Source organism: Babylonia areolata, chromosome 16 (genome assembly GCF_041734735.1).
Source record: "Babylonia areolata isolate BAREFJ2019XMU chromosome 16, ASM4173473v1, whole genome shotgun sequence".
Classification (NCBI taxonomy): domain Eukaryota; kingdom Metazoa; phylum Mollusca; class Gastropoda; order Neogastropoda; family Buccinidae; genus Babylonia; species Babylonia areolata.
This window is the reverse complement of record NC_134891.1, coordinates 12901148-12916971: the sequence shown is the minus strand read 5'-3', so window position 1 is coordinate 12916971 and position 15824 is coordinate 12901148. Positions and strand designations below refer to the sequence as shown.

General features: G+C 44.3%; 1 protein-coding gene across 1 annotated transcript in view; it reads right to left on the bottom strand.

Annotated features, from left to right (window-relative positions):
* Positions 1-11290, bottom strand: part of LOC143291168 (uncharacterized) — a 184891-nt gene extending 173601 nt beyond the window's left edge. The window contains exons 1-2 of the mRNA XM_076600870.1: positions 11233-11290; positions 4979-5153 (exon numbers count right to left, since the gene is read on the bottom strand). Of these exons, the coding sequence (XP_076456985.1) occupies positions 4979-5153; positions 11233-11268 (211 nt within the window). The 5' untranslated portion in view covers positions 11269-11290. The remainder of the gene's footprint in view (positions 1-4978; positions 5154-11232) is intronic.
* Positions 11291-15824: the final 4534 nt, after the last annotated feature.

The window sequence follows — 15824 nt, the reverse complement described above, 5'->3', positions numbered from 1 at the left end:
GTGAACAATCTAATTCTGTCGTCGATATGTCGTGAACAATCTAATTCTGTCGTCGATATGTCGTGAACAATCTAATGCTGTCGTCGATATGTTTTGAATAATCTCATCACCACTGCTTTTGTCCACAGGTCTGAGGCCCTGGAGGAGACGAGTGTGCAGATGGAGAAGGAGTTCAAGCGACTGGTGGAGCAGAACCGGGACCTGTGCGACTATGTGCTGGAGCTGAAGGACCAGCGACGTCAGGCGAAGAACTCCCAACAACACCTGGTAGACGACAACGCCAGGCTAAAAAAGCAAATGCTGTGGTATCAGGAGAGCAACGCCCTCGTCCACAAGGACCTCATGAAACTGCAGGACACCTGTGCGCAGTTACAGGTACGTACGGTCTAAAGGGTGTTGACATCATTTTTTATGCCGCAGGCTCACAGGATCTGCACACATCACTCTTCACTTTTTTCTCTCGCTGTCATTGGTTTTTAATTTTCTTATCTTTTTTTTTCGTCCAACGCGATTACATTTCATTCTTGTGATGTAAGGAGGGACGAGGGTGAAGGTGAAAACTAGCAAGACTGAAATTAGGTAAGGCTCGTCAAGGAAGTTGACAATTTAAGTGATTTTTCCAATGCAGTTAAGCCACCGTATCCACTTCTCATGATTTCCTCTCACTGGTTTATTTTCTCTTCATTAGAAGGGTGTCTAGACTCGTACACATTCACACTCTTCTAGATACACGATGTCAGCACGATGTATGACATCGACGAACGACAATATCATGATGTACTTGATTTTAATAACATTTGGGGGATATTTCATTCATTAAAAAATGAGGAATGCTTCCCTTTTTTCTTCACTTATTGGAATTAATTTCTGAGAGATCGTTCTTCTGTCTTGTAAAAACCTTCTCTTCAATATCTTTGGTAGAAAGTGGATTAAAAGTAACAGAAAAATCTCAGTTGGTTTATAATAATAATGATAATAATGTACATTTATATAACGCCCTTTCTAAGTGCTCAGGGCGCTTTACATGAAAGAAAAATATTACAAGTAACATAAAACATTCATTACCACTCTTTCTAAACCCACCACCACCACCCACCCCCACTCACACTCTCCCTTTCCCACTCCACATTCATCCAAAGCGAGCTGACATGGGTGGTGTTGGAGAAAAGGAAGCTGAGAGTACTTATAGATAGGTTTTAAAAAGATGAGTCTTTAGTGATGAGCGAAAAGCAGAAATACAATCAGATGCACGGATATGATGAGGAAGGTTGTTCCAGATGTGAGGAGCAGCAAAGAAGAAAAAACGTTTGATTATGATTTCAAACTGGCGTTCATATTTGATGAATTTCAGACACAAAAGCAAAATGACCTATGTATAACCTGTCGAAAGGCTAACGGAAACATAGTTGGTAGTTACCAGGACTTTTGTTACATACGTGAGTTGAGAACGGCTGCCTGAGGGTCTGAGAAAAAAGTAGCATTCATACGGGAAATTTGAGACTGGGCGGCGACATAAAAGACATCATGCGGGTTGCTACATCGCGCATTATAAAGAGGTAAGAAACGGAGGACTACGGTGACTCTGGGATAAATCTGACAATAGCTGCAATAACACAAGAAACGGGTTGAACAAACGATCTTTGCATGTGCGAAGTTTGCTCAGCAGTAAGGATACGGAATTTGAGTAAACTTTGGTAATTTCTTACCGCTTAGCAAATCCAATGCATGTTTGGGTCGCTTGTGCAATGCGGCCCCGGAGATAATGCAACTGATATCTGTGTAGAAAGCAAATCATTTCTGAGCAGTCTCGGTCAGAATGACTGGCTGTTTCAGCGATGTAACATATAGCAGAAACGTGCAGGCGAAGTAAAAACCATCCGTGAAGTGGATGACCCTCGACTGTGTAGTCCCAGTCTTCCTTTCTGAGCCAATATCACCATTGTTACATTACAGGCTTATTTCCGTTTTGTCTGTTACAGGTCCAGTCAGCCCAGCAAGCCAAAGAAATCCGGCGCCTCAAGGACCCGGACAAAGAAATGCTGTACAAAATCCAACGCCTGGAGACGGAGCTGACGGAGGCCAAGACAGCCAACCGGAAGTTGGAGCTGGAGAAAGGCATGGTGAAAACCAGCCTGCATAAAATACAAGCCCAGTATGACAGCCTGCAGAGAGAGCGGGGCACGCTCGTCAAACAACGACAGAAACTGCAGAAAGAGAACGAGAAGTTCAAAGTCACTAACAAGAAACTCAAGCTCTCTTCGTGACACAGTGAGACAGGCAGCGTCTTCTTTTCTTAAAGAAGTTGTGGGCTAAGTTGAAGATAAAACCCTGAACAACCGTGGTATGGCCTTTTTTCACCACAGGGCTTGTAACAGTTTTACTGGAACGCGTACGAAAGGCACGAACATTTCTTGAAAAGGCCTCGGTTCCATAAATGTGCTGTGTTTGTGAAACAGTCATGACCATTTTCTTCTCGAAAACGACAAGATGTTTGAACTGGCCCAGTAACTTGAGTAAGACTGATAACGTGTGCAAGTCTCTTTGAGATACGGCTGAACGTTCCTGTTTGCGTTGCTCTGGACAGTCTTTTGCATAGTATTTATGGGTTGTACTTTGGGAATATTGTTAATGTAATGTTATGACTGCAAAGTGCTATATTTTCATGCAACAAATGTAAAATGTTCCTTCAGATGCTGGCATCGCAAAAATGGGTTCTCTGCAGACATGTTACACACACACACACACACACACACACACACACACTCTCTCTCTCTCTCTCTCTCTTTTCTTTTCAGTGTATGCACGCACGTGTGCGGGGGAGAGGGGGATGCGGAGGAGGGGTGTATTCGCGTGTGTTTGTTCATTTGTGTGTGTGAGAGAGATTAAAAAAAGAGACAGACAAAGAGACAGACACAGACAGACAGAAAGAGAGAGGGGATTGGGAGAAACGGAGAGATAGACAGCACCGGTGCCATTTCATAGTTTTTGTTTCATCTTTAGTTTGTGTGCTATAGAAATCACACGAAATCCTCCAGAACGATGTGCAGAATAACATGGCATTCTTATAGTCCTGCATTGACAATCACCAATAATTCCAAAAGTCGCGGACCGAGGCTGAGCGTAACGCATTATTTTTATCTGTGCTGGAAAGTCTTCATTTCAATTCATTTCTTCAGCATTCAATTCAGCAGCGCCAACTGGGAATGTGTGTGTGTGTGTGTGTGTGTGTGTGTGTGTGTGTGTGTGTGTGTGTGTGTGTGTGTGCATGCGCGCGCGCGCGTAATGTGACGAAGAAAGAGACAGCGAGGGAGGGAGAAAGAAAGACTGAGAGATACAACAACACAGACAAACAGTCAGAGAACCGGGCAGGTACAACCAGATAATGAAATTATCGAATAATTCGGTCCCATGCAATGGCGAATGCGTAACACATTATTTTTATCTGTGCTGGAAAGTCTTCATTTCATTTCTTCAGCATTCAATTCAGCAGCGCCAACTGGGAATGTGTGTGTGTGTGTGTGTGTGTGTGTGTGTGTGCGCGCGCGCGCGTAATGTGACGAAGAAAGAGACAGTGAGGGAGGGAGAAAGAAAGACTGAGAGATACAACAACACAGACAAACAGTCAGAGAACCGGGCAGGTACAACCAGATAATGAAATTATCGAATAATTCGGTCCCATGCAATGGCGAATGCGTAGCACATTATTTTTATCTGTGCTGGAAAGTCTTCATTTCAGTTCATTTCTTCAGCATTCAATTCAGCAGCGCCAACTGGGAATGTGTGTGTGTGTGTGTGTGTGTGTGTGTGTGTGTGTGTGTGTGTGTGTGTGTGTGTGTGTGTGTGTGTGCGCGCGCGTGCGCGCGCGTAATGTGACGAAGAAAGAGACAGTGAGGGAGGGAGAAAGAAAGACTGAGAGATACAACAACACAGACAAACAGTCAGAGAACCGGGCAGAGAGAGTCGAAGGATTCAGGTTCACACACATAGAATCATGTTCAGCCAGAAACATCCAGATTCACCCCACAAGTGCTCATACACGTGAGCAAGCAACCAAGCTTGAGTGCGAAAGACAGACGGTCAGACAGACAGTGGAAGACAGAAAGACTGAGACGAAATCGGGTACATAGACAGACAGAGACTGGAAGACAGAATCAGCCAGACAGACAGACAGACAGTCAGACAGTGGAAGACAGAAAGACAGAGACGAAATCGGGTACATAGACAGACAGAGACTGGAAGACATAATCAGACAGACAGACAGAGCGACAAAGTACTTCACATCCGTAACTGATTGGCAATCGACTTGAGACTTTTTTTTTTAATCATGTCAATTCAATATAACGGAAGTGCAGATAAGCGGGGGAAAGGAGAGTGAATCAACTCAGGGCAATCCCAGAGCCATTGAGTGAGACAAGAGCAGCAAGCATGGTTGGGCTTTGTGTGGCGCATCGTACATCATGGCACAAAACAAAAACACTAAACATAATTGGTTACCTGCAGGTCTCTCATCTCCCTCCGATCGCACAAATAGGGCAGAAATAGCAATCATTCAACCCAGAAACTAGCGAAATGAAAGAACCAGCCTGACTCCCAAAGGGCTAGTCAATATACAAATCAGCCGACAAGCAACTCTTCCCCCGCGCCTCCTCCATCTCTCCCTATCCTTCCCTTCACCTGTCTGTGACTGAAGATGTCAACTCTGTACACCAGAGATAATATTATACTGACACCACAAACATGTACCGATACAAGCATGTCCATGTACAGGCATACATACACACGCATATAATCATATCCAAGTCGCCACCACCACCATCACTGCAGGTGACCAACCATCATAAACAGACATCAGAGACCAGTCCACACACACACACAAAGAAAATAAACAACAAAAAAACACACAGACAGACAGACACACACACACACACACACACACAGAGAAAAAAACAACAAAAAAACAACCAAACACACGACTGACCGTTCTTATCCAGGCGTGACTGTGATCCCTCCAGGCGGCGGCAGTGTGTCTTGACGGCGGTCACCTTGTTCTCCAGCCCAGACACCTGCGCCAGGTGAGTCTCCGACCACTGCTCCTGGCTGCTCAGCTTGCTCTCCAACTCCTTCACGCGCTTCTCCGCCTTGTACTTGCTCAGCTGGACACACACTCACACACACACACACACACACACACACACACACATTCATACACGCACGCACGCACGCACGCAAGCAAAGTCAAACACACGCACGCAGACACACACAACATACAAAAACACACACGCATGTACACACGCACGCACACATACACACAAACACACACACGCGCGCGCGCGCGCACACACACACACACACACACACACACACACACACACGTGCCAAAGGTCTGTGGTATCACCTACACCTGTATGGGAACTTCAAAGAGCGCAATTTGATATCGATCATACTAATCTGACCAAAGATGACTTACATCGCATGTGCGAATCCATTTGGAAGAGAAATACCTTAATCATCTAAAGATATTTACAGACGGCTCTGTTGTAAATGATAGAGCTGGTGCTGCTTTTGTTATTCCAGACCTTAGCTTTCAAAACTCATTTCATCTGGGATAGAATAAGTCCATCTTCACAGCTGAACTCAAAGCAATTCTAATGGCGTTAAATTTCATATCCTTTCCGGAAACTATATTTCAGACTCTATTTTGTGTTGATTCTAGATCACTTCTTCACGCTATTGAACTTATAAAAGAAAGGGTCAGGTATGAACTCTCATTATTGAAATCAACCATTTGATTCATGAACTCTTACTAAGAGGCTCTTACATAACCTTTTGCTGGATTCCTTCTCATTGCGGTTTTCACTATAATGAAAAAGTTGACATTTTGGCTAAAAAAGGAGCCACGAGGGTCATTCAATAAATAAGGTGAATTTTTCGGTATAAGGACTTCTAATACAGATAGAAGCTTACTTTTTTTCTTCTTTTTTTCAACGTAGTCTCCCAGCACTGTCACACACTTTTCCCATCTGTGCACAAGCTTCCGTATTCCCTCAGCGTAAAAATCTTTGGACTGATGTCTCAGCCAGTCGCTCACAACACTTTTTGACTTCATCGTCACTTTCAAACTTCGTGCCTCTCGTGAACGCTTTCAAGGGACCAAACAGGTGAAAGTCTGAAGGGGCAAGGTCTGGGCTGTAAGGGGGATGAGGGAGCAGTTCCCAGCCCAGCTCGTTGATGGTCTGCACCGTTCGGGCTGCTGTGTGAGGCCTTGCGTTGTCATGATGCAAGATGACTCCTTCTGACTGATGACCCCTGCGTTTGTTCTTTATGTCTTTCTTGACCTGCCTCAGCAGTTCACAGTAGTTGGCACTGTTCACAGTGCTTCCTTTCTCAAGGAATGAAATGGTGATTGGGCCTTGCATATCCCAAAAAACGGTGAGCATCACCTACCTTGTGGACCGCTGGGACTTGAACTTCTTCTTCACTGGAGAGCCTACGTGCTTCCACGCCATGGACTGCCGTTTGGACTCAGGCTCATAGTGCCAAACCCATGTTTCGTCACATGTGACCACCTTCTTCAGAAACTCATCACCATCCTTCTCATAGCGGCAGAGACACTGCTGGGACAACTCGACCCTCCTCTGTTTGTGCTCTGAAGTAAGCATCTTTGGCACCCACCGGCAGCTGACCTTCGAGTAGCCAAGGTCATCATGGACAATTTTGTGTGCTGTCCCAACAGATAAGCTCAAAGTCCTTGCAATGTCATCCACTGTCACCCTTCTGTCAGACTGAATGAGGTCATTGACTGATTCGATCACCTCAGGAGACCTCACTTCTGTAGGCCTTCCAGGCCTGTCTTCATCCTCAACACTGCTCCGTCCTTCTTTAAACAATTTAGCCCACTTGTAGACATTTTTTCGGCTGAAACATGTGGCACCATACACAGTTGACATTCTCCTATGAATTTCAACTGGTTTGCACCCTTCAGCAACCAAAAACTTGATAACTGACCGCTGTTCAATCCTGGAGCATGCTTCTTGGTCGGCCATCTTTGTTAATCGCCAAAACTCTCAAAGTTTTTTTTAATCTGCAAAACAAATTAAATCCATGTGAAAAAGAAGTAAAAAAAAAAAAAGAAAAAAAAAAAGTAAGCTTCTATCTGTATTAGAAGTCCTTATACCGAAAAATTCACCTTATTTATTGAATGACCCTCGTAGAAGCTCCATGAAGGAGTTAGATTTAAATATTTCGCTTTCACTACAGGAATGTTACACCATGGTAGAAAAAGTCCAATGGTCAAAATTTCGGCTTGAAGAAAAACACACCGGTAACTCTGAGTTACATAAGAATATACAGAAAATGTATGGTTTCATGGGAAAACATTACCATAATGATTTTCATAAGAGGCAAATCATTTCTCTAATCTGCAGATGGAAAATGAATTGTTTTAAGGCAAAATATGTCAGTAATGTTTCTTGCATCTGTGGTGCTCACATAACGGCCGACCATATACCAACTTGCGATATGTTAAAGTCTCACATCCCTGGACTGAAATCATCTTCAGTGTTGACGATCTTCAGCAGTCCATTGCTGATGTATAACTCCAGCCCAAGAGACGCCCCCAAGGCCAGAAGGCTCCAAAACGGCTCAACATCGCTAAGCTGAAAAACATCACCATCAAACAGTCCTTTGTGGAGCTGCTGGAAGATCGTCTGGAATCCGCCTCTCTGGACAACCAGAATGTGGAGTCTGACTGGAGGACCCTGCGTGAGCTGATCTACAGTACACCTTCAGAGACCCTGGGACCCATGACCAGAAAGCACAAAGACTGGTTTGATGAAAACTGTGATGAAATCAAGCAGCTTCTGGATGAGAAACGCCGTCTGCATCAAGCCTACCTGAGCAACCCAAAGTCCACATCAAAAAAGGATGCGTACGATGCCATCCGCAGGACTGTTCAGCAAAAGTTACGCCAGATGCAGGATAAGTGGCTGAGTGAAAAAGCTGATGAGATCCAGGGATATGCTGACAGGCACGATATGAAGAGGTTCTATGATGCCTTAAAAGAAGTCTACGGCCCCACATCCTCAGGATCACCCCCCCTCCTCAATGCAGATGGGAATACCTTGATCACCGAGAAGGAGAAAATTATCGAACGCTGGGCTGAGCACTTCAACAGTGTCTTAAATCGCCCTTCCTCCATAAATGATGAAGCCATAGACCGTCTCCCACAAGTCCCCATCAACGAAGCACTGGACGATCCGCCAACACTTCTTGGGACCCAGAAAACAATCCGTCTGCTATCCAGTGGCAAAGCACCTGGCTCAGACTCCATACCAGCAGAGGTCTACAAGGATGGAGGCACTGTGCTGACTGAGAAGCTCCATCAGCTGTACTCACTCATGTGGAAAGAAGGGATGATCCCCCAGGATTTCAAAGATGCATCTATCATTCACTTGTGCAAGCGAAAGGGGAACCGGCAAGCCTGTGATAACCATCGGGGCATTTCCTTGCTCTCCATCGCAGGCAAGATACTTGCCAGGATCCTACTAAACCGCCTCACAGCACACCTTGACCAAGGTCATTTGCCTGAGAGCCAATGTGGATTCCGGAAAGAGCGCGGAACCACCGACATGGTGTTTGCTGCAAGGCAGCTGCAAGAGAAATGTCAGGAGCAAAATGCTGATCTGTTCTCCACCTATGTCGACCTCACTAAGGCCTTCGACACCGTGAGTAGAGAGGGACTGTGGAAGATCATGGCCAAGTACGGATGCCCTCGGAAATTTATTTCCTTGGTCAGCCAATTCCATGAAGGCATGCAGGCTCGAGTCCAGGACAATGGCGAAACATCTGCTCCTTTTGCTGTCACAAATGGTGTCAAGCAAGGCTGCGTCCTGGCTCCAACGCTGTTCAGCCTCATGTTCTCTGCAATGCTTACTGATGCCTTCAGAGATGGCGATGTTGGGATCGGCCTAAAGTACCGAACAGATGGCAAGTTGTTTAACCTCAGAAGGCTTCAAGCAAAAACGAAGGTCATGACAGACATCATCAGAGACTTTTTGTTTGCTGATGATTGTGCCCTCAATGCTGGATCTGAAGCTGACATGCAACTCAGCGTCGACAAGTTTCCCACTGCCAGCAGGAACTTTGGCCTTACCATCAGCACGTGGAAAACTGAAGTTCTCCATCAGCCAGCCCCAGGGAAACCCTACGTTGAGCCCAACATCACAGTCAACGGTCAGAGACTCAGTGCGGTGGAGCGGTTCACATACCTTGGCAGCACACTGTCACGAAATGCGACCATCGACGATGAAGTGAACGTCAGGATTGCAAGAGCAAGCGCAACTTTTGGTAGACTCAATGCAAATGTCTGGAACAGAAGAGGCATTAGTCTTGAGACCAAGCTAAAGGTCTACAGAGCAGTAGTTCTCCCCACACTACTGTACGCCTGCGAAACTTGGACAGTGTACCAACGACATGCCAAGAAGCTGAACCACTTCCACACAACATGCCTCAGGAAGCTACTGAACATCAAGTGGCAAGACAGGACCCCAGACACAGAGGTGCTCGCAAAAGCCACCCTTCCCACCATCTTCACCATCCTGATGCAGTCCCAGCTTCGCTGGGCTGGACACGTGGCGCGCATGCCAGACCATCGGCTGCCCAAAAGGCTCTTCTATGGCGAGCTGCAACAAGGGAAGAGATCACACGGAGGTCAGAAGAAGCGCTTCAGAAATATTCTGAAAGTCTCTCTGAAAGCATTTGATATCAACCCTGACTCCTGGGAGGAATCTGCAGTGGACCGTGACAAATGGCGCGCTGCTGCGCACAAAGGCGCCAGGTTGTGCGAGGCCAACAGGACTGCTGCAGCTATTCAGAAGATCACACGGAGGTCAGAAGAAGCGCTTCAGAGATATTCTGAAAGTCTCTCTGAAAGCATTTGATATCAACCCTGACTCCTGGGAGGAATCTGCAGTGGACCGTGACAAATGGCGCGCTGCTGTGCACAAAGGCGCCAGGTTGTGCGAGGCCAACAGGACTGCTGCAGCTATTCAGAAGAGGCAGGCCAGAAAGTCACGGGCAAAAAAGCTCCCTGACAATGATATGCCTGTCTTTGTCTGCCCCAACTGTCAGCGAACATTTCGTGCGCAGATTGGACTATTCAGCCATCTGCGCATTCACAGATAGATTCATGAGCATCCTCCCCCCCACCCCATCACCACCCTCCCCCCATCCCCCAGCTGGATGACAACGATGGTCATCATCGATCTCGATTGACACACCACCACCACCACCACATAACTCCTTGTTAAATAGTCCAGTTGGTTCAATGTTATAGTTTTTAGTTTTTCATTAGAGATATGCTATATTGTTATGCTTTTTTTTTTTTTTTTTTTTTGCTTTTTTTTTTTTTAACAAAACTTAAATCAATCATTTTCTATATGTAACACACACACACACACACGTGCGCGCGCGCGCACACACACACACACACACTTTCACTTACTCGCATGCGTACACAGTAATTTCCCCGCCCCCTCCACCCACTTGATTTTTTCCCTACTCTCGTCTAATATCACCTACAGTGAAAAGACGTTAAACAAAAGAACGAACGAACGAACAGACGTGCCCGCGCGCGCATCAAACAGTCAAAAATCAAGAATACACGACAGACTGAATATAATCGTGCTATATCATACATTGATATTGATCAACCCCACACCCAACCCACTCACCCCACCCAGTCCCCCCACACGCGCGCTTGCTTGGAAAGTGGTCTCTGACCGAGGATACGTATATATATATATATGTTTGGGTTTTTTTGTATTTCCTCAAGGCCTGACTAAGCGCGCTGGGTTACGCTGCTGGTCAGGCATCTGCTTGGCAGATGTGGTGTAGCGTATATGGATTTGACCGAACGCAGTGACGCCTCTTTGAGCTACTGATACTGATTCTATATAAGTATCCATATCATCATCATCACCACCACCACCTTCCCCCAACTCCTTCATTATGCTCTATCGGTAACGGTACAACTGACGTCTGGTTCCTGGACCTGTCCTCCCGGTAGTGCCGCAGCCCTGTGTTGTCGTTGGTCCTGCGTCAGATACTGGTTCAATTGTCGATACAATCATTTCACTTTTCTCCGTTCTCAAGTAGACGGGTGGTCGTTAACACACACACACACACACACCACACACACACACACACACACACACAGAGATAACATTTGCTTACCTGCAATTCACGAGCCTCTTCTCTAATTGCCGCCATGTCTTTCTCGGCACAGTTCTTCAGAATGTGGAACTGCTTCTGCACATCCGAGTCATAGAACGTGATAACCTAACTGTCTGTCTTTTCGCTTCTCTGTCTATCTGTCTCCTGCAGGTATGAACAAGATACAAAAGACGCGCGCCTTGCTTTACATTTAGCTCAGTTGATCTGAAAGTAAAACAACTGTGCGACTATCAGAATTGCAGTTTTTCACTGTATATTTCTCGTACAGAGAAAAGGGGAAAGAGGCGTTCGTGCGTGCTTGTGTTCGTGTATGTGTACTCCCAAATAAACAGTGGGTTTACCATCTAAAGGTGGTTGTTGGTGTGGTGCAACGAGGTTTTGTAGTTTTGAAAAGTCAAGAAAATTTATGATGACGATTAACCTGACAGTTTGCTTCGCTGGTATTTTATTTGATAGGTTTTAATATTCATCAGTTCTACTTTACGGTTTTTATATGTCACCATACATGGGATTTTTTACTTATTAAAAGTTCGTTTTAACACATAACCCTAACATAATAATTACTGACCTTGTCACTCAGTCCGTGTTCTGAGGGATCGTTTAAAACTGCGAATCTATTGTAACAAAAAGCAGTCAAATCAATTATGTTGAACGAACTCGACCCTACTCCCACTCCCTCCCCCATCTTTCCCCTCTATTTCCCACTAAACACACATACAGTATGCCACCGGTTTTGGTCAATAAACAGTCTTAACACTTAAGTCCCGACCGCCCCCTCTCCTCTTGTATCTCCACCCGTCCACGTGACATCCAACCTCTCCTTGTTCCGTTTTTTTTTTTCTTATTATATATATTAGTATTATTATCAATTATCGTTGCTGCTGTTATCACCATCACTGATAATCATCAACGGCAGTAGTTGTAGTAGCAGCAGTAACAGTAGTAGTAGTAGTAGTAGTAGTAGCAGTAGTGTTGGTGGTGGTGGTAGTGGTGGTGGTATTTTTCGAAAAGAGTTTATAAATCAGTGTACTTATAATTTGTGTTTACTTGTTCCTCTTCCAGGGATTTCAGTTTCTCCTCACACTGTTGTTTGACTTGGACCATTTCTTGCTGGTGCTTCTCCTCCAGTCTCTGCTGACTTTGTTTTTCCGATTCCTGTCATGTACAACATGTCGTCAGTGAAACACACACACACACACACACACACACACACACACACACAATATTCCCAGAAAACGTCGGAGTTTAATGTACGCAAGACAGAAGGAAGCATTGCTGAGGAAAAAATTGTTTTTTTTTTTTATCATGTGAAAGTAAAGTGTCATTTTCCCTCTTCATGTTTCCAACCAGACCGTATAATATTAAGATAATGATAATGATAGTAAAAACGAGCTGTTTTCACATTCGTACTTAACCCGAAAACAAAAACTCGCACTCTCAGTCCTCACGTGTTGGATACACGATGAAAGTTAAAGACTGTTCTGACGAACTGTATAGTATCTGTCTGTCTTGTGTTCGTATTAAAAATTCCCTTCTTTGCGTTTCCAACTAGACCATTATTATGGAATAATAATATTGACAATAATAACAATAATAATAATTATTATTAATTCTGTTCTTTAAATGGGTTGTGTGTGTCGATGACATTTTTTCTGCCACCAATGATAAGAAAATCATACGAAAGCGTCCTTCAAGTCTGGCCTTTAAAAATCTTTTCACGGATTTAGTTTCCTCCGAATCCCGACGAAAATGTTTCCTTTAAAAAAAGAAATCATACCTTTCAGTATCTGCAGTTTCAGGCATGACTTTCTGCTTGTGGACCAAACAACAAGCAATGAAAGGGCAATCTGCCTTCCTGATTAGTTGGTGCACACATTGTCTTACATTGCCTTTCAGTTCAAACGGCTGCAGATCAATAATTTTAACCTTGCCTTCACACGGTATTGTGTCATACCAAGTAGTAGTAAATAATTTTATGAATTTCACGACCTGTTGGTTTGTAACCTAAGGTTATGTTGTTCAATACTGACGTCCTGGTTTTGTGAAGGTTTTTTCTTGTTCGAAAGGGTGGAGTCCTGTCATACCTAGCAGCTGCAGTCTTTAAATACCGCACTTAGTAATTAGTATCCATCCTCTCTACTGGTTAAACTGATGTCACTGTCATCAACGTTTTAAGGCACGCACAAAGAGCCCCATATGGAAAGTTCACACTTTACTGAGATCAGACTCAGCGGTATTTTGACGTACATGTGTCGTCCTTTCATTTTTCAGGTATTTTAGAAATTTATAAGTGAAGTGAAAATGATAGTAAAACGTTTATTTACTAGATTAACTATCTGGTATTAATCTGCTGTTACATTTACCAGGCAACTGGGGATATTCACTGTATCTAGCAACTCAGCGTTGGCGAAATTTTGCATCTATGCACAGCGCTATCTCAAACTTACAAAGTTATATTTGATATGCACCATATTATTGCACTGTCGATAATCTATGATCTCGGAGAACAGCTGATCAGTGTACGCGGTTCGCGAAATATAAGTCTTTAAAGTTTATATCAACGATAATCAGCCAAACCTGACGCACGTTAAAGATCCTGTAATCCATGTCAGCGTTCGCTGGGTTATACAAAGAAGAATATACCCAGTATGCAAACGCCAAAAAACTTAAGTAGGTATATGCCTGCCTACATGGCGGGGTAATAAACAAACGGTCATGCACGTAAAAAGTTGCATGTGTGTGTATGTGTGTCAGTGTGTGTGTGTGTGTGTGTGTGTGTGTGTGTGTGTGTGTGTGTGTGTGTTCGTGCGTGCGTGCGTGCGTCCGTGTGTGTATGCGTGTGTGTGTGTGTGTGTGTGTGTGTGTGTGTGTGTGTGTGTGAGTGTCAGTGTGACTGAAAACTTAATGAATGACACAGGAAACGAACTGATGACAATCAATGCTAAAAGACAGCTCTCAGTCAGTTCTACTCAGGTTGGCAGGCTGTTGTTCAAATGACTACGTGTTTGACCTAACCGAGAACAGGCGCTATACAGGTATTCATATCATATCATCACTATATCGCATCTCAGTGTATGACTGTGACATACCAGACTCCGTTCCAGTTCATGTTTCTCAGAAAGAAGATGGCTAATACGTTCCTCGTTGTCTTTCTCCACTACCTGGGGAGAACAAAGACAGTTAGTGCATTTGCTAAGCCACACACACACACACACACACACACACACACACACACACCACACCACACCACACACCGTCACGGTCACAAAGACAATTAGTCAGTGCATTTGCTAAGCCACACACACACACACACACACACACACACACACACATGCACACACATGCACACGCAGAGAGAGACAGACAGACAGAGACAAAGAGACCGAGATAGAGAGGCAGAGACAGACCATAGAGAGGGAGCGAGGGCTGATCGATGTGGGTAATATGAAATAATCGGATAAGCAAAAGTAAAATAAACATATATGTTATTGTACTGCCTTACATTCTGATTCAAATCTAGATTCGACTACACATGGGCGATACATTCGCATAATGTATAAAGCCTCCTGACTGCATTTGGCATCCGAGTGCACTGTCTTTGGCGAGAAAGTGGTGTGTACCACTGTGTGTGCCAGTGTGCATGTGTGTGTGTACACTGATCGAGTGTGTGTTATTTGTGTGTGTGTGCAGGCTGTATTTACAGACTATTTGCGTTGTTTGTGAACTAACTGGACAGGGAGAACGGGGCAGCAAAAGCTATATATTCTTCACCAGACAACGAGATCCGCGACAGGGCGCCTAGTGAAATCAGAATTGTTAGGAATGAGGCTGTATTAATATGCCATAGGCTGAAGATGAGACCGACACAAACACTGTTGAGACGGGCAGATACTCAAGTCTTGATTTACAGACCATGACAACTAATTTATGGAGTTCAGTTTACTTACTCATTCGGTGACCTACGGTAAGCCCAGAGAGAGAGAGAGAGAGAGAGAGAGAGAGAGAGAGAGTTTTAATTGTACCTTTCTCAGTTTCAGATCTTCCATTTGTTCTACGATGCAGCTTCTCAAACGGAAGATGTCACTATGCGTAAATGGTGAATCCGTCTTCTCGCTGAGCTCATTGTTAGATTCCATCTCCGATCCGGCGATCTGTCGTCAACTTAAAAAAATAAATAAATAAAATAAAATAAAGTCTCTTTTTTCTTTTCTTTTTTTACTAATGATTTACCTCTCAAAGCATTGTCAGATTTATTTACGCTTTCAATTTTATACAAGGACAAGGAAAAATAAGTTTAAACAATTGAATGGGCAGCCACGACAGTCATGATGTGAGCTCCAAATGTCAGTGGGACATTACCGAGCTCCAACAGTGAAAAAGTCGAAATGAATCAGTTTTATGGGGCTTTTTTCATTGAAGATTTCCGTATAATGGAAGTTTGAAACTGTTTCATTGGAGCTGAATCGATGTTCACCATCAAACCACAAAATGTGATTCAATGTTTTGCCTTCACTTGAAGTCGAATCACCCAAATTTGTCGTCTGCTGTCGTGATGATCAAGCCAAACTTCCGGTCACTGACCCAGCGGAAGT